Source organism: Haliotis rubra, unplaced genomic scaffold (assembly GCF_003918875.1).
Source record: "Haliotis rubra isolate DU_JTF1 unplaced genomic scaffold, ASM391887v1 Scf28, whole genome shotgun sequence".
NCBI lineage: Eukaryota > Metazoa > Mollusca > Gastropoda > Lepetellida > Haliotidae > Haliotis > Haliotis rubra.
The window spans coordinates 2669096-2693893 of NW_025766891.1; the positions used below are offsets into that span (position 1 = coordinate 2669096).

General features: G+C 40.8%; 1 protein-coding gene across 1 annotated transcript in view; it reads right to left on the minus strand.

Moving 5' to 3' along the window:
- Positions 1-24798, minus strand: part of LOC124281138 (mitochondrial intermediate peptidase-like) — a 56052-nt gene that overhangs the window by 8550 nt on the left and 22704 nt on the right. Inside the window, exons 8-15 of the mRNA XM_046717166.1 lie at positions 21946-22102; positions 19896-19944; positions 18501-18561; positions 16788-16840; positions 15505-15658; positions 12095-12172; positions 1382-1586; positions 925-995 (exon numbers count right to left, since the gene is read on the minus strand). Coding sequence (XP_046573122.1) covers positions 925-995; positions 1382-1586; positions 12095-12172; positions 15505-15658; positions 16788-16840; positions 18501-18561; positions 19896-19944; positions 21946-22102 — 828 coding nt within the window. The remainder of the gene's footprint in view (positions 1-924; positions 996-1381; positions 1587-12094; positions 12173-15504; positions 15659-16787; positions 16841-18500; positions 18562-19895; positions 19945-21945; positions 22103-24798) is intronic.

A 24798-nucleotide genomic window follows, 5' to 3' on the forward strand; every position in this document is an offset into this window, starting at 1 on the left:
GGTTTAATTTGTTAAACTCGGTATCTCTGTGCCAAGCAGTGATGGATAGCATGATCTCATGATGCCAGTTGTTTTGACTCATACTGAGTTAGTGAGTACAATATATCTCACATACACATCAACCTTTATTCAAGCAATATTTATCGATTAAGTCTGATCCATATAGTCACCTCGTACAACATGCATTGGTTTATAGTGAGTGAGTGAGTCAGGCTTCACTAGCAAACGCTTTAACGACTGGGCTACCTCAGCGCCCTACATTGGTTTATTGGGACATTTCTGGCCCGGAATATTTAACAGAAATCCATCAAATTACATAAAAATCTAAAGCGGAATTGCTCAAACAAGTGTTCGTTTGTCAGTAGGTCAGTAGATGTCACACTTGGCAATCTTTCATCAGTATGAAGATGTCATGTAAACAAGTGGATCACACAAACCAGTGTTGGACATGCAATCAACCATATCATATTGTTGATGTAGCAGTGGAATGTGAACCCTCGGCTTCTACTGAAGCATCCACTTAATGATGACCATCAGGCAATGTAACAACAAGTACCATATTTTATTGAGTGAGTGAGTTTAGTTTTACGCCACAATCAGCAATATTCCTGCTGTAAGGCAGCAGTCTGTAAATAATCGAGTCTAGACAAAAACATCCAGCGATCAACAGCATGAGCATCAATCTGCGCAATTGGGAACCGATGACATGTGTCAACCAAGTCAGCGAGTCTGACCACCCGATCCCGTTAGTCGCCTCTTACGACAAGCATGGGTTACTGAAGGTCAATATTCTAACCCGGACCTTCACAGGTCCCATATTTTATTGTCTTTGGGGATGACGCGGCAGGAGAATAGAACCCTCAACTATCCAGTCTCCGTGGAAACACTCTCACCACTGGACCATATCATGCTAAGCAAGGTTACCCTGGGGTCAGCTGCAAAGAACTCCATCAGTACCGACGGCACCTCGGCAAAGTCTGTTGAACATCGTGTACCTACAAAAAAAGGGTTGAAAGTTTCTCAGGCACATTGTGTTTTTTATGTCTTACTGAAAATATAGTCACAAGGAGAGAACTATTCTCTAATGCATACAAAAAGCACCATCAAACAGAACTGGGCACACAATGATAGCATGACATTTGTTCTCCAAGGCCCCAGGGGACAGTAGGGAGAGAGAATGAGTGAGTGAGTTGAGTTTTACACGGCTTTTAGCAATATTCCAGCAAAATCACGGCGGGGAACACCGGAAATGGGCTTCACATATTGTACCCACGTGGGGAATCGGACCCGGGTCTTCGGCGTGACGAGCAAACTCTTTAACCACTGGGCTACCCCACAGCCCCTGTAGGGAGGGAGAGACATTATGAATACTTTACTGTACCCGTGACATGTTGGTACTTTGTGCGACCAAGCATAGAGTGCATGGCATGACCAAACTCATGGAACAAGTTCTCCATGGCCCCCGGGGTGAGCAGGGATGGGGATCGAGACTGAGGGGGTGGCAGGTTCAGCTGGAGGACTACCACAGGGAGCTGGTAGCTGCCATCTCGCTTCTCTCGGCCTCCTTGGATTGTAAAATGGCAGTCCTGTCAACAATGATAGCATGAGTTGGAGAATGAATAATTGAAATTCGACTACTTTGACTACTGACTGCATTCCAACAATATTCCAGCAAAATCAGTGAGTTTTTACATGATTAAAAATATCATGGAAAAATAATCAAATCAGGGCAAGACAAACAAGTGGTTGATATTAAGAGCATGGTCATCCCATCCTGTATGATCATACTCAGATAATCAGTCAGATAAGTTAGATCAACCAGTTGGTCTGTGTCTCACAACAAACAAACAGAACTGTCGCTCAGATAAATTGACTGCCTCCGTGTGGTGTAGTGGTTAGAGCATCCGCCCGAGGCCGAAGAAGATCGCGGAGTTCGATCCCGACCTCGTCATACCAAAAGAGCGTTAAAATATGGTACTTGTTGGTCCCTGTCTGGCCTTTCGGCATTAATGGGTACAACAAGGACTGGTCGGCTCGAGTCAGTATAATGTGTCTGAGTGGGGTATTCATGCTTCACTGCGGCATGGTCTCTCAGTGGGCTAGCACTATAAAACCAGCTTAAGTCTGGGCTAGTGCAAGCAGCCTCACACACACATACACATGCATGCATGTCGTCATATAGAGCTAAATATGCTCAAACCGCGGCGATAAAACCAAATTTCACCTTACCTCAACTCAGATAAGTTAGATCAACCAGCTGACCTGTGTCTCACAACAAACAATCACAACTTTAGGTCAGATAAGCTAGAATATAGAAACAAACTTTATGGATAACAACTTCTTTTTATTAGTGAGTCTGGCGTTTCGATACAGATTCTTAATACCGTTGTCAAGCATAAAGGATCATGAAGAAGGGGAAGTGTATATATACTGGGCGTAACAATATAACAAAGAAAAACAACATAATTAACATAATTGGCTAGGCAGAAAGCTGATGAAGCCAGAGAGTAGACAAAGGACAGGCGTGGAAGCCAATGATGTACAAATAATAATGAGATGTTTATACAGCAGAGTTTATACAGTAGATTGGGCTTGGTGGATGAGTGCATCATAAAGCGGATGGAATGAAGTATCTTTGGTCTCTGTTGATGGTGGGCTTTGGCGTTTGATGTGGATAAGCTTGGTGAGCTTAGCGTTTAGTGAAATCTGTTTGGTTGTTGGAGAGAATGGTGATGTAAGACCACTCCATTTGATGATTGGGGCTTGCTTTGATGTGGTCGGAAATGGCTGATTTGCTATCGGAATTGTTGACAGAGGTCTGATGTTCTTTCACTTTCGGGTGTTGATGGGTCGGAAGTTTAAGCCTATGTAGCTCTGCCCACAATCACAGTTTATTTTGTAGATGACACATTTTGGGTTGTTGTTCTTTACGGTGGCGGGTTTTCTTCCATTGGCATGGAGAATGTTGTAAAAGTATGGAGGGCCTGTGCGGAGAAGGTGGTATCTATGCCAGCTTGTTGTTTTAGTAGGCGGCTGATTTGATGTATTGGTTTGCCAATGTAGGGATGGATATCTTGATGGGTGCTGAATCTGGTTTGGGTCTTTTGGTAGGAGGTGACAGGGTTGCAGCCATGGTTCTGTTGACTTTTGGGATGGAAAGTGGTTCACGTTCTCACGAAGACTTTCTTGAGGTTAATGTTCTAGGTTCTATGTTAATTATGTTGTTATGTTCACCTCACCTCAACTCAGATAAGTTAGATCAACCAGTTGGCCTGTGTCTCACAACAAACAATCACAACTTTCAGTCAGATAAGTTAGAACAACCAGTTGGCCTGTGTCTCACAACAAACAATCACTAAAAAGGGACTAGTTGTGTGTTTTTGTAAAGTTTTTGAACCAGTTGATTTGTGTAACTGAGGCCAGTGTTTGCAATACTTTAATTTGCCAGTTGGCCATCAGGGCCTGCTGGTGCCTGCAGGCTTTAAAATCTACAGGACCTGAATGAAATCTGCAGGCCCATTTTGTTAAAGTCAAACCAATAAAAACAAAATAGACTTCACTGTACACAGTTTCACAGTGTTTCTACAAAATCAATTAGCAAAGCCTATGGCGCAGAGAGAAGTTTGTATTTGTTAAAGACTGGTGTTGATATTCCCATGCGCAAAACGCTGAAATACCAGAAACTGAAACTGTAAGTTATCGTAACATGACTGATCATGGATGATTCCCCAACGTTAATAAACAAACAAAATATTGGAAAAGTTTCAGTTGAAAAGAAAAACTGCCAGCCCGATACAATAACAACCGACGCTGGACCTCCGGGTGGGCAATTATGAGTGAGGTGAGTGAGTGAGAGTGAGTGAGTCCAGTGAGTGAGTGAGTGAGTGAGTGAGTGAGTGAGTGAGTGAGTGAGTGAGTGAGTGAGTGAGTGAGTGAGTGAGTGAGTGAGTGGTGAGTGAGGTGAGTGAGTGAGTGAGTGAGTGGTGAGTGAGTGAGTGAGTGAGTGAGTGAGTGAGTGAGTGAGTGAGTGAGTGAGTGAGTGAGTGAGTGAGTGAGTGAGTGAGTGAGTGAGTGAGTGAGTGTGAGTGAGTGAGTGAGCGAGTGAGTTCAGTTCAGTTTACTTAGCACTCTGCAATAGTCCTGCTTTATGGCGATGGTCTGTTTGTACTGTAGATGGTGATGGTTACAGCAAGTTTAGGGCATCGTTACATCCACTTCAATACCAGACATGTATTAGGAATGAGTGTGTATGAGGGTGGGGATGGCTGGGTTCAGGCTACATAGCGTAACAGAATCAAAATATGATACACTTGATAATTAGTGAGCGAGTGAGTGAGTTTTAGCAATATTAGAGGTGAAGCGTGCAGCTCTTACCGCGTTACAGTGCGTATTGCAATACAAGGCCTTCGGTTCGGTTTGTTTCCCTTTGGTAAATCAGATATGATGGTAATGCAGAAAATTGAGCCAAAGAGCCAAAACGGACATTTCTTTGAGAGGCAACTTCTTCTCCAAGTTTCGGTGTAGGTACTAGCATTATACAACTTCTAAAATGCCTCTCAAAGAAGTTATCCATGGTCTGCATGGAGACGTGGCAATTAAGTCCATCAACAAACTCAGCAACTTGGAGAAGCAGTACATCTGATCATCCAACCATTTCACCTTCCTCATGCTTGATAATCATAATCTTTGTTATTTTGAATAAACAAAACTGTCATTTTATGATTTAGATAGCAGTATTGAGAATGAAAACCGAAAAATACAAATTTTTGGGATTGCATTACCAAACCGAGAAGGCAAATACTGCGGTTCTACTAATACTGGGTATACCATTTCAACCCACAGCAGTATTCCAGCAATATCGACCCGGAGACACCATGAAATGAATTTCACACATTGAACCCATGCGTGGAACAGGGTTTCACACAGACTTTGAAAAATGGGAGTCAGGCCTAAAAAAAGCTTGTGGTTCCGATTTCCGACCGACCCTTAATATTCCCGCCGAGAGCCTAACAATTTTACTCACCACATAATAAATTATATTTATTTTCTGACACATGAGTAATGTAAAATATTTTGCAAAAAAAACAAAAACCTACCTACCTACCCTAGTTCTGAAATGTAGAAATCGAAACCATAACATTTATTTTTGGCCTCAATAGTTATTTTGGGGAGTAATTTTCAATATTTGGGAGTCATGAAAATTTTAGTGTAATATTTCGTTGTGTAAATCAAAAGACAAGAGTTTTGCAAAGAATTTGTTGTTTTGTATTGTATTGTCATTGACATGATTAGTTCATAAATTGTATATTTTTCACTGTTCAATTCAATCATAACAAAGTCCAGCATACTGTATACCAGCAGGTTCACCCAGAGTTCACTATCAACATACCTGACATAAATTGCAAGCTTGTTTTGTATGGTGATGTCACAAGTCTCATCCAACATAAGGCCAAAGTATGGACTGGTCTTTATGGCTTCAATTTGCTGTTCTTCCAAAACATGAAAGATCGATTCCTCAATGACATGAGCATTTCTGTAAGTGTTCTACACCATTGATAACTTGTAAATTCATCAAATCTTTAAAAGTATCAGCAGGGATATGTTTTGAACCATGACATAAACAGGAACAATTAGCTGTATTGTTAGTAATTGTCAGTAAACTTACCTCTTGATTATGGTAGCCTTATTCCTGTGGATACACTGAATACAAACAGAAAAACAAAAGAAATTTGAACACTAAGTGGCATAGATATTCCTAGTGGTATACCTAATCTACCCTGAGTTATCTCCCCTTGATCCCAAATGTCACTGTATTGTTCTCCTAAATACCCTTCATAATTTTTCTAAAAACAACACATCTATGACATCTTCTAGGATAATTTCTATGACATCTTCTGGAGGACACAGGGTGGGAACTACTCCCCATAATCCAGAGGTAAGTTTACTAACAATTACTAACAATACATGTAATTGTTCCTAATCATAACATAAACATTCCCTCTGGATTATGGTAGCCTGAATCCCAAAGTAAGGAAGGAGGGTTACCCTTGGAAGATACTACCCTCTATACCACTAGCTGAGAGTTGATTACTCAACCTCCTAAGAATAACTATGAATTAGTCAGCGATAAATAATTTATCTCTAGATTGGTCAGTAGCGGTGAGGGAATACATTCCCAGAGATGGAGAGTCTTCTAACTTCCTATAGTTATGGTTGATATGATAGATATTATGATAATCCTAAAACGCCATAAAATCCGGATTACGATAGATTCCTTTAAATGTATCATGATTCTATCCTAATCTCAAAATATGTCATTAACCTAATATACCTTAAAATTATGACGTCACTTCGGTAACTATGATGTCACTTCCTGTTTGATGACGTCACTTCCAGTAACTATGACGTCTCTTCCGGATCCTTGAAGCAATCCCTAAGGATATTAGACTAATAACCTTCAGATTCCATTATATGTCCCTTCCAGTTCTATGTCGCCACTTCGGTCCTATGATGTCACTTCCAGTGATATTTGACATCATTTCAGAAATATTATGTCACTTCCGGTTCTTGAAGTCACTTCCAGAATTCCTGACCTCTCCAGGTTGAGTATCTTCTAATTCAATCTTGTGATGTTATTTCGGTTATGACATCACTTCGGTCTCATGGCGTCACTTCCAGTTGATGATGCCACTTCGGTATCGAATACAACTAATATATATAGTACTTAAGGTTCCTCAACCCGAACAAAAATATATAGTCCAACCTGTTGCTATCAACCATAGCCGAGAAATGAGAGACTCTGCCCATAATGTGCTCGGTTAGGAGATACCAATGAATACAATGATTCCTACCGTGGTATCTCCGGCTTGCCAGTAGGTTGTGTCTGATCCAATCCTGTAATCCTAGGCTTAGGTGTAACAGACATACACCCACCCACACCCCACCCCTTTATTTCCAGGGGCAATCAGGCAGAGGCAAGGTGCTGCGCCCACTAAAGGCCCCAGTGAGTGGAGACCCTCAAGAGAGGAAGCAACGTCTCTAAGATAGAAATGGATAAAAGTGTTAGATGATTTCCATTGGTGACTGGCAACTACTTGTTCCAACGGAACTGATGACCAAGCCACCAGAGATTTAGCCAAGGCTCTGATAACATGGGGAGATTAAAAGAGTCTTGATCCTGATCACAATATACATAAGATATGTTTTTCTTGAACCAGGAGGAGATAGTAATCTTAGATATCTCTGAATCAACATTAGTTTAGTCTGAAATGAACAATCGGCAAGCGATTATGTCTAAATGTCAGTGTAAGCTGCATCTACCAACATAGCGCTCAGATTGGGCACAAAGTCTTGTCCTTTCAGATCTATCATCTGATATTAACCTTCCCTCTGAATTCATGGATTTAACATCTATAGCATGTAAATCAGATACTCTGGATGCTGTAGCAAAACTAGGAGGATTGCCATCTTAAATGATAGGAACTTGAGAGAAGTGACCTGCACTGGCTCATATGGTGACTCTTGGAGGGTTGTATTACCAAGATAAAATCCCACTTAAGAAAAAAAAATGTAGATGAAAATATGTCCTAAATCTGGAAGGAACTGATAATCTTGTGAAGAAAAGAATGGGATCACACTGAGAGTCCCTGTATGGTGATAGGGGAGTCCAAGACTCCTTGCTCTCCTCTACACTGGATAACTCGTCACTGCTTAGGTGATAGGGGAGTCCAAGACTCCTTGCTCTCCTCTACACTGGATAACTCATCTCTACTTAGGTGATAGGGGAGTCCAAGACTCCTTACTCTTCTCTACACTGGATAACTCGTCTCTACTTAGGTGATAGGGGAGTCCAAGACTCCTTGCTCTCCTCTACACTGGATAACTCGTCTCTACTTGGGTGATAGGGGAGTCCAAGACTCCTTGCTCTCCTCTACACTGGATAACTCGTCGTCCCTACTTAGGTGATAGGGGGAGTCCAAGACTCCTTGCTCTCCTCTACACTGGATAACTCATCTCTACTTAGGTGATAGGGGAGTCCAAGACTCCTTGCTCTCCTCTACACTGGATAACTCGTCTCTACTTAGGTGATAGGGGAGTCCAAGACTCCTTGCTCTCCTCTACACTGGATAACTCATCTCTACTTAGGTGATAGGGGAGTCCAAGACTCCTTGCTCTCCTCTACACTGGATAACTCGTCTCTACTTAGGTGATAGGGGAGTCCAAGACTCCTTGCTCTCCTCTACACTGGATAACTCGTCCCTACTTAGGTGATAGGGGGAGTCCAAGACTCCTTGCTCTCCTCTACACTGGATAACTCGTCCCTACTTAGGTGATAGGGGAGTCCAAGACTCCTTGCTCTCCCTACTGGATACTGGATAACTTCCTTGCGTCTCTACTTAGGGTGATAGGGGAGTCCAAGACTCCTTGCTCTCCTCTATACTGGATAACTCGTCCCTACTTAGGTGATAGGGGGAGTCCAAGACTCCTTGCTCTCCTCTCCTCTACACTGGATAACTTCGTCTCTACTTAGCATCATACAAGGCAGCCTAATGGAACTTATCGGATCTGAGTTGACTAAACAGATTGTGCCATAGCATTAGGCGTAGAAAACTGTCTGACAACAGCTGTAGGCCACACTGGAACAACTGGGTATACAATACAACTGTGATGTTGAATCTACTGCAGAATCTTTCCCAAAAGAATTTGAAGGGTGGAAAACCGAAAGCTATCATCCCATGCCATGAGATGATTTCATAAATTGTGAATGTCAAAGTTTTAATAATTACAAGACCAGGTGTGAGAATCCCTATCAAAAATTGAAGCACTGGCGAGGAAAGACCCATCCCATCAAGCATGATATGGGATTGTCTATTGCTATCCCTAGCCATTTAAGCAAGTCTTAGTTTGACAATATAATGAATATTGGAGATCATTTATCCTGCCAGCGTTATCCACTGAACACAGACTTGCTTGAAATGACGAAATAATTTCCCACAGTCCCTAAACTTCTTACAGTGCCTCTCCAAAGGCAAGGTCACATTCCTCAAGATCCTACCTTGATCAAATGAGAGAATCACTTTTTAATTTGCTGTGATAAACTTAATTCCCTCTGTAAGGCATGACAAAATAACAACACACGATGTTTACACCGTCCGTTCGAATGTATTAGCCGGCCAATCAGCTTCATTCAATCCCAGTAAACCCTATTTACCAACCAATGAAATAAATCACTTTATATTAGCTTCAACATGGTCATGGCATGGCAGAAAGTAGGTCGACCAAATGTCAGATGTTTTTAAAGAACATGGGAGTGATGAAAATATTAAACAGACGACAGAATACACAGCCCAAGATCCGCAAGGAAGTAGAAGATAATAGGCTTGTAAACAATAATGGATGAAATTCTATAACACGCCCTTCCCATGTACAATGCATATGCTCACAATGTTGACATATAACCTTTTATGAGTCATGCTGCCATGAGGCTAGAAAGAGACAATTGAATAAAGTCACCTGCCTGTAGTGAACTGGATATCGGTCTGGTTTCCAAGCAAACAGTATATCGCATTATGCCGTCCGTTATCAGGTTCCTACACTTGTCCTGACTCCCTGAACTGCCCCGCCTCGTGAGGCAGCAGATTGATTTAAACCGTAGCTAGTCTCGAAATAGCCGTGGTGATCCTAATTCAGTAATAATAATAATGATGATAATACTGAAAATTATTGCAAAATCCAACCACAAAGTGAATGCTCAAACATGTACTATAAAGAAATGTTTGAGTTAATAGTGCAGTGAAAGAATGTTATCAACCATGGATGCAGTTTTATAGCAATCTACAGAAATGGTGCAGTGAAAAAAGCGCTTCTCATAAGAAGCCATGGCAGTCTATATAAAAAGTATTCAATAAGAATTGCTTACAGATCGCAGTTGTCCGGTTGAAGGGAATTAACAGTTCACCAAGCTATTCTGGTGCTATGCCGCTTTGACTCTTGTATGTGATACAGAGTACTTAAAACACCTGTACCAGGTTGACTGAAGCCGTGGTCATAGGTAGATTTCGATGCAACTAATGAAAACGAAAGTAGTAGGCTAAGAACTAGGCTCAGATGACGAAAAACTATAGCTTCCTTATACAGCGGCAAGTGTGACAGATTGTCGAGTGGAGAAAAGATGGACAACTCCCTGACTCACTTATGCCAGTCCATTGATAATGTAGACATCTACCAAAAGCTGAGAAATCCTGATTCCGTTTATAAGTGATGAATGGGGAAGAGATGGTTTATGAGTCCCTTCTGCATGTCGCAAAAGGTAACTAATGAGATCGGGAGGTCAGGCTTGCTGACTTGGTTAACCCAGTATGACACCATATCCCAACTGCATAGATCGATACTCCTGTTGTTGATCACTGGCTTGTCTGATCCCAAGTAGATAAATTACAGGACCCATCATAAGGCTGGAATATTGATTCCAGTCTCTGAATCATTTCAAAGGAAGTGAGATGACATAACATATTCCCTTGATTAGCCATAGCATCCGATAAGGATAGATAAACCATGTCCAGGAAAAATGCGCCAACGCCCTCTTGAGCTGTGTCCATTATAACCCGGAGTAAACTTGGAAAACTGGAGGAGCAAAGCCCTTTGACCCGTGGGCTAGACCGACTCCGTTCCTGTCAGCCTGAAGCCCTTGGCTTCTCCCCTGAAGGGGACAGGCCTCCCGCGTATGCCAGGGCATGGTAACCGGCTTTCCAGGTCATAGCACCCCTGGTTTCCGTCAGGTAATGACTTTGGCCCCGGCTCGTGCCATCGACCACCAAGTCATTGTGGCTGTCTGCCGTCTTGCCGAGGGTAAATATGTCTCCTCAATTGCTTCAAAAGCTGGCTAAATTCACCTCATTTCTGAACTCCATGTCCCGTCATGACGGACTTATCCATAGCAGCCTGAATATCAGCTAGTAAATCCGAAATGGCAGACATATCCATGAGGGTGGTTGATTAGATTTTGACCTAGATCTGGATTTAGGCTCAGATTAATAGACAATGAATGTGATCCCTTGTTGGCTTTTTTCAGTTCCCAAGAATTCCGATGATGAAGATACTTACGCTTCCTAGCCATAGAACAAAATTTCACCATAATAAGCCAACTCTCATTTGACATAACAGACCTCTATCTGATAAAAGCACAGCAATCCTTGAAGAATGAGACACATAGAGAGGGGATCGGCGTCCGCGCAATAAACTTCTGGCATTGGAGACATATGTTATGTGCCATATTCATTCTAGTCAAAAGGGTGAGAAATTTTCAAAGTCCGAAAACAAGAAAATATACATAAATACAATATCAAATAGTAATGCGATTGAACGTTAATATGGAATGCGATGTGACTGACCTATTTGTGAAGAAATGAAGACTTGATTGAAAAATAAATCTCACTGATTCTCTGCACGTCATACGTGTGGACCATACAGAAAAATTATGAAGGGTTCTAGGAGAACAATACAGTGATGTCAGGACCAAGGGAGATAACTCAGGGGTAGATTAGGTATACCACTAGGAATAGCTATGACTTAGTGTTAAAATTTCTTTTGATTTTCTGTTTGTATTCTGTGTATCCACAGGAATAAGGCTGCCATAATCCAGAGAGAATGTTTAAATTATAAGTAGTAAGCATTTGTTTTATGTGACCATCAGTCTGGTCACTACCGTGAACCTTGTCTGTCCTTTCTGTGTTTTTGACAGATGTGCTGAAATGCTGTTGAATTTCGTGAATTTTAACTGTGTCAAGGTGATCTTTAGAGTGAGTGAGTTTGGTTTTACGCCGCTTTTAGCAATATTCCAGCAATATTCCAGCAATATCACAGCGGGGAACATCGGAAATGTGCTTTACACTGATCTTTACACACTGAAAATTTTGACTAGCAAATGTAAAGGGGGTGGATTTAATTTTTGCCCGAATGCACATATCACAGGTTCCCCTGGGGAATTAAACCTGGGTCTTTGGGTGACAAGACTAGCGCCCAATCACAAGACACTCGATAATTAAGGATACAAGATCGCAAAAGCAAAACGTTAGAAACAGGAAACACAACTCACCTGGGGTGGTTTTCCTGCTCTTTCAAAGAAATCACAATAGATGTATCCCTGCACCCCATAGGCCTCGTGGACCACAGCCTGAAATAGGATTATTATTATTATAGGACAGAGGTACAGATAAGCTGTGTATCTGCGTAAATTGCGCAATTATTTATGTGTAAACTCAATTCTTATTAAGTCTATTGCATACAAGTATGCTTGAATTTTTGTAAATACTCAACAAATTTGATCTTACATGCATACACACAAAAAATGTTGAATCATAGCTTGCGTACCGGTGCATAGATAAAATAACTGAGGTATATTCAGAGGTTCTATTTCAACACATGAACCAGGCAACTTGCAGTCTTTCTTATCATTTCTCATATTACAGATCCAATCTAAATAACGTAAACTTTGTTATAATTTTACAATTAATGGAAAATTAGGATACCCAATTGAGATGAACACATGCGAGTACATAACTCAATGATCCAAATGTTATCTGCAGCTCTGCATAGGACATTTTTTACAGCACACATGTCCACACAGCTAGTACATGCATAAGGTGCTGGGGTTTTTTCCCTCGATCACTGGATGTCAATCTCAATGGTACATCGTATTATCAATATCATTATCAACTCCCTGGGGTTCATACAACTCTTGCAGCCACTAGGCGCACCAAGTTATTACGTCTTTCCCATCTTTACGGTTACCCATTCACAGCTGGGTGGACTGGGACACATAGTCACAGTACTTTGTCCAAGTTTACTGCACATTGCTGTACTTGCAACTAGGTGTTGGCATGTATTCGTGTGGCCACCATCTGGTCATTTACCAATGGTTTCATGGGTTCTCTTAAGTGCACAGGATAGTGTACTGTACACTAGGGGTTGTGACAACACTGAAAGAGTCTGCACACAAAGTTGACTTCAAGGTCTTAACACCTGGTCACAGGTGGGTTAGATCCCGGCATCTCAAGCTCGCTGTATCAGTCGCCTGGCGCCTTTAAAACAGCTCAACCACCACGCTCCCATAGCGTATGTGTGGACCTGAACCGTCATATATCGTATTGGTTTGTTGATTTGTTGATTAAAGCAGCATTCTAGCACGACATTGTGTGATACTCGATTCTGATTGGTAGAGAGCTCATCAAAACCGTACTTAAATGGCAGTTTAAGACTGCTAATTAAAGTGACCGAATCACCGCGTATGAACACAATAAACTCGTTGACACTTCTGTTTGTAAACAAACATGTCGAACATCGGCGATTTCTACCTCGGCAGCATCTTTGATGTTTTTGAAGTAAAAAGCGAATTGTTTGTAGAAGAATTTCTTGACCCTAATCCCAGTGAAGAAACTACGAAGCTGGAAAATTCGTCAGCAGCGCAAAAGCGGCAGTATTCAAATCGGGTCTTGATCTAGCGGGCATGACGTCGACAACACATGTCGACTCACACGTCCTAACCTGACCGCTTCCATCTCGGCCGTTTCCACTCTCCACCTCTCCCACATAAAACGTGGCATGTCAGGTTTTTCTAAATTGGGAATAGTAGGTGGTTATCAACAATTATTTCCATGAATATAGTTTGCGGCGACTACACTTAGTGAGATGACGGCTTGAATTGGGGCAAGTCGGTTGTCATACAGTAGGGAAGATCAATAATTCGCATGAGAAAAATCAAATAATTGTACTTGCTCATAGTATAAACTGTATTTTTTTTATATATGTATGCTGCTTGTTACAAATACAAGCATACTGGTTCCTGAAATAAAGCGTTTATGTTGTTGAAAATGTCTTATTTTGTTCGTTACACGACCTGTCCCTCAACGGGATGACTTGAAGCGATTTCCAGGACAAAAGGCCCCTTCACGCCTTGTGTTCTTGCGCGCAAACAGTTCGTTTTTAAAACACTTATTAGCGGTGCTAGAATAAAGGATAAAGCTACTCTGTTTTCAATTTTGCGATCCTTCATTGTTCATTTAAGACCGCTAAATGTTTTATTTAAAAGCTCACTCTTAACGCATTCGGTTTTTAAATTACATTTAGCTGTCTTAAATCAACGATAAAGGACCGCAAAGTTGAAAACAGAGTAGCTTTATCTTCTAACACAGCAATGTTCCAGCTATAAGGTGGTTGTCTGTAAATAATCATGTCTGGACCAGACAATCCAGTGATCAACAGCAGGAGCTCTGATCTATGCAACTGGGATACAATGACATGTGTCAACCAAGTCAGCAAGCCTGACCACCCGATCTCGTTAGTCGCCTCTTACGACAAGCACAAGTTCACGGGTTCTTTTATCATGTCGTGGATAGAGTTACGCGATAAACCAACTCGATAACCTTAGCATCACAATCCAAAACAACTGACCAATGATCTTCCAAGAACTACATTTAAATAATCTGTTCATGTATTTCATGGCTAAATACTTCAAAGTATTTGCATCACATCAGTACATTTTGGTTCTTCAGGAGTTAATTCTATTCTAGGAAACTATAGCTGCAAATTGTTAGATGTAACATATGTTATATTTGGGATTACACTTTCACAGTAATGTACAGATTCTAGTACTTTTATTGGGTTGAATCAATATATGTTAGATAAAAACACTTTCTGAATGGTATTGTGTATTCAAATTGTTATACACTATATAAATTAGGGGATGGTTCATGGCAGTGTATTTCTACACTGCAACCAGTAACCTGTTCTAACTTATAGTCCATGCATAGGTAAATCTAAAAAATCTGCTTGTATTTAATATCAACCTCAATCTTTTTTGTTTTTAAATTGCATTTTTAAACCTCAAAAGAAATCTACCTACCAGCAAACCTTTAAGTGAAACTAATTTTCTCACTGAGATGAATAAATATTTTATAAAAATAACTTCGTACCAGTGTTTGCAATACTTCAATTTGCTAGTTCGGCAGCGGGCCATGTTGCTGCCTGCAGGCTTTAAAATCTACAGGCCCTGAAGGAAACCTGCAGGCCCGTGTTCTTAAAGTCTCAGACAAAATAGACTACACTGTACACAGTTTTACACTGTTTACTTATGTCATTATAACTGGTACAACACTGATTCCAGTTGAAAAGAAATGACAGATAATTTACTGAAGGCCACAAGGGCCTGCAAATATTTGAAACTGCCGGCCTGATACAATAACAACCGGCGCTGGGCCTCTAGGCTGGCGATTATTTCGAACGCTGCTTTGTACATCACAACAGAAGACACCTTAAGCCTTCCCACCCCTTTGTGTACTTTGTTAAGCTTACAAAACGTGCATGTGTTTTAAAAATACCTTTATTCTCATTCATACATACAAACGATAATTTCTCGATGTTTGCCTCGTTTCAAACCTGTGGGGCCAAAATATAACCTAATCACATTTTGTCTTTTCAGTGCAAAACTTGATGCCAGGAATGTCTCACCAGCTTATGAACGTCATGTGACCAGCACTCCCCTGGCTGTGTTTTCTGCCGCTGCAAAGTGACGTTGTAGAGGCTGCGGAACAAGTGGTTCAGACCCTCTATGCATGAGCCCAGGGAGAAGAAGGGAGACAACTCTGTTGAACTTGCGTTGCATCTGTTTGAATTACAAGCCAAAAAAATATATTTTCATTTCCAGAAACGGGAAAAATATTTTTCAGGAAAATGTTTAAATTGCAAAAGGCACCAGCTTACAATATGGTCTTTGCCCGTGCAGAGTTTTAAGAAAGCGTACCAATTATTTATAGATATTGTCCAGAATTACACACCACTATGAATAGTCAAAGTAAAAATTGTTGCCATGGAAAACAAAAAAAACCCATAAATCCCTAAATAATAAAATGCACCCCTTCAGCCCCTGACTAATACAAGTCCCAAGTTTGGATAATAACTGTTTTACAGTTTTGATTGCAGAAGCAACACCTAACACTTTTTCAGAAAAATCTAACTTGTTTCCATGGAAACAGGAACAAATTAACTTACAAATAAATCTGCAAATAGCAAAGGCTCAGCTTCAGATTCTGTTTGATATATTTGCAGAGTTTTTTTCAAAGATAAAGAATAGTTTTTGAGATGTGGAAACAAAATGAACCCTCTTACAAGAGTAAGTACAAATGGTTTCCATGGAACTTAGGGGAAAATAATGACAAAAAAAGCAAAAGGCACCCATTTAAGATCTTATAAACCATTTTTGCCTATTTGTGTTGAAATATATTGAATGGAACTGAAACGATTACTGATAGACAGACGATAGACAGACTATATCCCCAGGTGAGGGATGAAAAATCCTACTTGTCAGTCATTTATCATAAATCATATCACATAAATTCAATGCAAATATTTCATGCTTAAAGTTGATACAAAAAAAAAACTTATCCTAAGTCAGTCTGTGGAGTAGAATGGAACTATCGGAAGTGAGTGAGTGAGTATGGTTTTACTCCACTTTTAGCATTATTCCTGCTATATCATGACGTAAAACACCAGATACATGTTTCACACATTGTACCCATGTGCTAAATCAAACCTTGGCGTTATGTGTGACGAGTGAGTGAGTATGGTTTTAGACCGCTTTTAGCAATATTCCAGCAATTTTACCGTAGGTGACACATCAGAAATGGGCTTCACACGTAGTACCCATGAGGGGAATCGAACTCAGGTCTTCAGCATGATAAGCGAACGCTTTAACCACTAGGTTACCCCACCATCCCCTAGAAGCAAGGGCTCACCTCTCCTGTCTGCCAATGGCTGAGTAGTATGGCGGGTCCCAGGGCATGACATGCTGCAACAAAACAGACAAGCACTGTTAATTACAACTTAGAATGCTTAATAGCATTAGGACGCCCATCCATTAGTCTCAACACTTACCCATGAAGATCAGTGTTAGAATGTCTTCAGCACCCCATGTCTGTCATAAGAGCTACTAAAGGGGTCGGGTTGTCAGGCTCGCTGACTTGGGTTGACACGTCATGGTAGCACCATTGATAGATTGATGCTCATGGATCAATGGATTGTCTGGTCCAGACTCAATTATTTACAGACCGCCAATGTTAATGTAGATCTATACCAAACACTAGTATAGAATGGGCACTTCAATGAATTTTGGTGACAGCCATTCTGTCTGGGTTAGCGATACTGGAGATATCTTGAGGTTGTTGAGAGGCATATATGAGTTGGTATTCAAATATAAGACAAAATATTATGGATGTCAACTTCTTTATTGCACACATAACGTTTCTGGGATTTTCCTTGCCACTTTGTCAGGTGAATTGATGAAGGGGCAAGGAAAAGGCCTGAAACGTTGCGAATGCAATAAAGAAGTTGACATCCATAATATTTTGTCTTATACTGGAGATATCTTGCTGGATAAATGAAGATGAATTTTTTTAATGTTGCAGGTTAAATGGAATGCCTTCATATGGAGTAGCTGTAAAAATCACAGACAAATACACTACTGGTTTATAGAGATGTGGTTAAAATTAATGAAAATATGAATTCTACACCCTCACTTCCCGCTAGAAATAGTATGCCAACAAACACTGTTAATATAATCATATTCTTTAAGTCTCTGTAGCATAAGTAGATAGCACAATGTTAGTTTGTTTTTCAGCATCGACAAACACATCTAGGTTCACAGGGATGTGGTTAAATTTACTGTAAATATGAATTCTCCTCTCCAGCTACCAACTAAGTATGTTCACAGCAATATTCCAGTTGTACGATGGCGACTGACACATAAACAAATCTACTCGCCTCTTAGAGTGCCGGGAAGATATAGAGTGCTGGGAAGCATTATGGGTAAGAACTGGATTTCCTGCAGCAGTCCTAACAGACAACCGAACGGTAGTAGTCAGACTTGGCTTATTGGTATCATGCCATTGAGTGAGTGAGTGAGTTTAGTTTGACGCCGCACTCAGCAATATTCAAGCTATGTGGCGGCGGTCTGAAAATAATTGAGTCTGGCCCAGACAATCTAGTTACCAACATCATGAGCATTGTTCAAAGCAACTGGGATACGATGGCATGTGTCAACCAAGTCAGTGAGCCTTACCACCTGATCCCGTTAGTTGCCTCTTACGACAAGCATGGGTTGCTGAAGATTCATTCTAACCCGGACCTTCACTGGCTACATCATGCCACTGTGCCCCTATGACGTGCACTGTTGCTCGTGCACTTGCATGACTGACCCGTGAAGATCCGGGTTAAACTCCACACACAGCAATATTCCAGCTATATGGCAGCAGTCTGAAAATAGTTGAGTCTGGCCCTGACAATTTAGTTATCAACATCATGAGCATTGTTCTAAGCAATTGGGAACCGATGGCATGTGACAACCAAGTCAGCGAGCCTGACCACCCGATCCCGTTAGTCACCTCTTACAACAAGCATGGGTTGCTGAAGACCAATTCTAACCTGGAGGTAATAACAGAAACATGACTCACCAGATCGGAACTTGAGAGTCTCTGCTTGAGGTGAAGAATGTCTGCATAGTCTTTTCCAGCCCTGAGAAAATGGCCACACATGCATAATGTGATACTAGATGTTTTTTCTTATGATAATATTTAAGAAATCTTTCAGTAGCACATAAAAAGTAACACTTTTTGAAGGTCGCTTCACACTAATTGATTGATGACAATGTTTCAGTGTAATGTGAAACAAGTGCATGAAAGAGGTGTTGTTTGTTTGTTTATTTGTTTGTTTGACATTGCAATCAGCTATACTCCAGCTATATCATGGCCACCTATAGATAATCAAATCGGAACCAAACAAGCCAGTGATTGATATCATGAGTACCTATTAACGCAGTTAAGATATAATGACAGACATAAACCATCTGAAATCCCACCCATCCGTTAGGGTTGCTAAAGATCAATTCTAACCATAAAGGAATTTTAAGATTAGACATCTGCAGATAGCGTAATCTGGTTTCTTATACCTGCAGTGGATGCAGTGACGTTAACTTGGTCTGCCTTATGCAGGAACTGGATTTTTGCCCCAGTGAGTGAGGGAGTGAGTGAGAGTTTTTGCTGCTTTTAGCAATGGGGGACGCCAAAAATGGACTTCACGCATTGTACCCTTTGGGGAATCGAACATAGGTCTTCAGTGTGACAGGGAAATGCTTAACCACTAGGGTGCCCCACCGCCCCTTTGCCCCAGTGAGTTTTTTATGTAGCTTAAAGTTTCTATGAATCAGGGGTGGATCCAGATCCCCCGAAAAAAATTCGTGAGGAGCATTTCCCCCTAACCTTTGGACTTCATGATTTATGTGCACCCCCCCCCTGCTCCAAAATCCTGGATCCACCCCTGTGACTGGCAGTGATTCAAGGGTTGAAAAATACCATTGCCTGATGCCCAGGTCGTGTGGAATTCTCCGGTCGGTCAAATAAATATCCACATTAAACTTTACCGTGGTACAGCAGTGCCAGACTACTGAAATGTTTTGCTGTATGTAGTTTGATGATGAAATAAAAATGCAATTGCTACCAATTGATAAAGATTATTTGTAAAAGAAACCAAATTGTTACCGATTCTTATGTGGTCAAGTTTGAAATTTCTCCTTCATATTTTATGGTCAAGATGGATTTTGCAAGTTCACTGGACCTGTGTTCAGTGAAAAAGGTTTTCAGCCCTTGGTGATTGTGTGTTTTTGGAAACGTTTCTACAATCTGTAGAGAATCTGACAGTTAACACTTATCAAAAACCAAGTTCCCATAACATTGGAACTGTAGGTCTAACCTTGTAATCTTAACATGAAGATTCTGGATTTTCAAGTAAATTGCGAAAGTATTGGTCTGTGTTGTCAAACAGTACTGAAACATAGATGCCATTATTCTCACCTGTCTTTCAATTTGTCGGACAAGCTCTGTAAGAACTTTGTCACAGATTCTGTGAACATCAAGAAACATAATATTACAAACAATAAACAAACAGGTCCCGTTGAGACATCTACTCCTTGTCTAAGTTCATAAGACTTGCACTTGAAGAAAAACAAAGCTATTTCACAGCCATTTTCAATCTGAGCCTAAAAGTGGGAATTCTCCATGTTATGAAATTTGACACTGAATAAAGCCCTCTGTCACTGCCATCCAGCCCAAGTGGAGACCCTCACATGAATAAACATCAAACAAACCAAATGTCATATGCACATAACCACAGCTTTCACAGCCACGACGAAGACTGACTGAGTGCTTTCAGGCCTTTAAATATTCCAGCTCACAGATGGACATAACCACACAAATGTTCTTTCACAATTGAAACTGCTACTACAAAGAAAGGTATATTCACATTTAGTGATGAAGCAACAATAATGTTACATACTGTAGTCATCAATGTTCTGACTGTTCAGACAGTAACTATTCTAGACCAGAGACAGAAAACAGGGTCCAACACTTCCCACAATGGAGGCCTTATCAAGGGCCATCAGCCGTCTTCCTAAGCAAGGGAGGTAACTCAGTGTAAAAATCCAGTTTTCCCCTTTTCCACATTAGGCTGGAGTTTCTGAGTTGTAATTTTGCTTGCCTAACGAGTCCAATCAAAACTGCTTGTGGCATGTAATGCAGTGCAGCCAAATATTGGTTCTTCAACCGAGCCACAATTTAACAAACAGGGATTTACATGGAGTCCTGTATTTGAGGGTCCCTGGGACTCATACTCTTAATTTTCAGGGGTTCTGGACAAGAAAATGGGGTCCGAGCACTTAAAGTTTATCATTAATACTGTTATTGTATTGTGTATCATGATCATCACATTGTTACAGTAATTAAATTGCAAATAATACTATAACCAGCTAGAAGCAAACTCAGTGGTAACTTATTGGTACTTGATTGGAATTTTTATAAAAAAGTATTTGGACTTTTTCAGAGTCCCTGTGGATGCTCTAATAATTTTGGTTGCGTCCATCGTCAATTTTTATGAGTATAAGACGCAGGAATTCGCGTCCTGTAAATACCTGAACAAAGGGAGGAAACTCAACTTTTATTGTCAGTTACATCTCTTGTCTCAAGAAGATGCACTCTAGCCTGCAAAAAATAAGCCCTATCACAAAGCCTGACTTGTGTGCGTTTGCTGTTTAACGCCACATTCAGCGAATATTTCAGCGAATATTTCAGCCACATGACAGATCTGTAAATTATCTGGTCCATATGATCATGTGACTGACATCATTTGCATCGATCAACGTATAGATATGCAATGACATCATCAAGTATGTCACGAACTCTGACTATGTGATATTTTTAGTATCCTCCTATGTCAAGCTTGAGTTGCTAAGAAAAACAATAATATTCTGTTATTCATGGCCATAACCACTAGGCCCAGTTTAGTGGATTCTAACTGTACGTCAGCACAGTTTTATTCCAGCAATATTCCAGCAATGACCCTGCAGTCAGTGTAACACCAGTCACCTCTGCAAAGTTGTAACTTCAGTGAAAAGAACAGTAACATTAACTGTTAAATTTAATCAAAATCCATAAACAGAAAACAGCACAAATTCAAGCTCTTTAAAATCATTTGTACCAATTTGTGTTAAATATATTGAACTGAAATGATTACTGATAGACAGACATTAGACAGACTATATCCCACCACATTATATGCCCGGGCATCAGTCATTTAATGTAAATCATATCACATAAATTCAATGTAAATATTTCATAGTTAAAGTTGATATTTCCACTTGCCCAAACAGTATCCTTATCTTAACTTATCATTCACTGTACAACTAACCGTCTGTGGAGTAGAAAAATCGAACTTAAGAGTCTGCACAGACATTTGTCCAGAACTGGGCCAAATACTAGCCTATGAACAAACCGAGATAAAATCCCCACAGACAGAAATCTACCACAACAGCTGTAAATTCCAATATCAAGATTCTAAGATTCTTCAGACCTGGGTTTTCTAGTATTGTGCCCCTCGTGGCTCTGTGAGCGTAGGTTGGGAAACCAACAAGTTGAGCCAACTGGTGTCGTGCATGTAACAACGCATCTAGGATCTCTAACTGGTGGTGGTCGGGATACAGAAATGTTTTATATGCAGTCTCACGCACCTGGAACACAATGATACAAATGCACACCAGACAGATGATGATGATGATGATGATTTGGAGATTTAAAGTGCACTTTTCGACATAATATGTGTTGCGCATATGGACATCAGACAGAGATTTATCTGTGACTTTAAAATAAGTGCCCCTGTCAAACTACTTCTGAAAAATAACTGATTTTGTCTTTGAATTTCTGTGACACGAGTATGTAATTTTTAGAGTAAAATTGATATTTTATACTTATCCTGACTCATGCTCTTTTGCTTGTCTTCTTCTTCTTGCGAACATAGTGGAACACTTGTATCTCCTTATTTGAAGCTCCCTTCAAAATAAAATCACTAATTGGTACTCACCACGAGTTGCTCCCCTTTGTCTCCCCTGGCGGGAAAAGGTGTCGCCACCCTCTGGCCATGTGCTCCACTCTCTCCTGATTTAGCGAGCCCAACACTTGAATTTACAGGGAAATCCAAAGTGTTATGTGGGAGGATGGGAGGGAAGTTACAACCTCATGAGTCAGGATAAGTATAAAATATCAATTTTACTCTAAAAATTACATATTTTCCTTATCCTGACTCATGCTCTTTGCTTGTAGCATCCTACGGAACGGAGGTGGGTAACAGAATACTTTGGATTTATAATTAGTGATTTTGTATAGATATACTGTAATATCCCCACGGAACTTCATGAAGGCTTAGATTTAGGATGTTTCCTGTATAAAGAAAACCATAGGTTATATAAAGCCATTAAAGGGGAATTACATTATGAATATATTGAACAATACATATAAATTATATATATATATATATATAGGTGACTCTGATAGAGGCACTGAAATGACTATATCCAAGTATATGCTTAAGGTTGAATACTTAAGCTGAACATATATACATAGCCCTAAAACTCCGTAGAGTTATAAGCTAGATGAGTATGTATAAAGTACATATTAATCTTGTGAGGATAATATTTTAACGCCTACGAGGGACTGTCAGTTGCTGAGCGAGGACCAGTGGTCCGAAATGGTGAATGCCAGAGACATCTTCTGTAGTGATGTCTCTTAGGTAGTGATTAGCAAATACCATGTTAGATTTCCAATAGCATCCTTCCATAATCGCGGTTCAAGGAACAGTTACCGTGTAGGGCGAGGGTAGAGGCCAGTGCCCTGATCTCATGTGGATTTGATGCTGTTGGTGGGTCCAAGCCTGCTGCCTTGTAGGCACGGAGAATGACAGTCCTTATCCAAATAGATATTGTAGTCCGTGACACTTCTGTTTGATTCGTGAGGCTTAAGGGGATGAATAAACGCTTGAGAAATCTTCTCCTTGTTTTGATCGTCAGAATAAACTTTTAGCCTTACCGGACACAGTGATAGGTCTTGTGTATCTTGTGATCCGAGAATAGAGGATAGCCGGATGTGGAATAATCTGTCTGGTTGACCTGGCAGTTGATTTTTGCAATGAAATCCCATCTTAATCCGAAAAGGTGCTTAAGGTTATGATTGTCATCAAACTGTATCCTCTCGAATCCAGAGCTGAATTTCAGACATTCTTGCTGCTGTGGCTAGCGATAGCAGAAACAATGTTTTCTGTGAGAGAAATTCAAAGTTTGTCGATTCCAAAGGTTCATAGACCTCACTCGTGAGGTGTTGTAACACTACATTCAGATCCCAAGCTGGGGCTGGAACTTCCGCTTTTGGTCCTCCAATCGAAAGCTCGTAGTAAGGCCAGTAACTCTGGAGATCTTGTCAACTTGACACCCGCTCTCATGGTGATTACAGAGCTAAGCGCCGGCAAGATATGTTGATATCGCTTGAACCTTTTTAAATGTTTGTTTTGGCGTAGGTAACACAAATAGTCTGCCACTTGAGGTTGTGAAGCCTCTCTGCTGTAAACCCTTTCTTTGTTGCATAATTTTCAAACTGTGCCACTTGTCGCCGCATAAGCCACGAAGCTGAGTAACGAAGGCAAGCGCGGACTGCTTTTGCCGCCCTGGCAGAATATCCTTCTTGTTTAAACACATTTGTATACAGTCCATACGTGTAGTTGGAACATTGCTGGGTTTCCGCGCACTTGTTTGGTGTGAGGATGAATTAACAGGTTTGGCCGCTTGGGTAGCTCCAGTGTTGGTTGACCCATTTCTTGAATTAGTATGGGAAACCACGCTCTGGCCGCCAGTAGGGCGCGCCACCAAAGTGAGTTGTAGGCTCTGTGTTTGTCTGATTTTCTGTAATACTTGGGGTATTATTGCTGGCGGCGAAAACGCCATGCGCATTGAGGCCTTCCATGATAGACTTAGAGCGTCCGTTGCCCAAGCTTGGGGTCTGGGACTGGTGACACGAATGTCGGTAGCTGATTGTTGAATCGCGTGCTTAATAGGTCTATTAGCGGCGCCCTAATTGCTTGATTATCTGTGCAAAATTTCCCTGTTGATCATCCACTCTGTCGGTGATGGTAGATGAGGCCGAGAGAGCGCCTGCTAGTATATTTCTGGCTCCGGGAATGTGCACTGCTCTGACATGTAGATTTAGATCTTGTATTAAATCGAACAGTTGAAAGCTTAGGTTCAAAAGGTTCATCGATCTCGCTTGAGCCTTGCTTGTTTATGTAGAACGCCACTGTCGAATTGTCTGTATGGATCATTAGGCTTATTTTGTAGAAATGTGCTCCAATGTAGAATGGCGTTGATTACAGCTTTCATTTCTA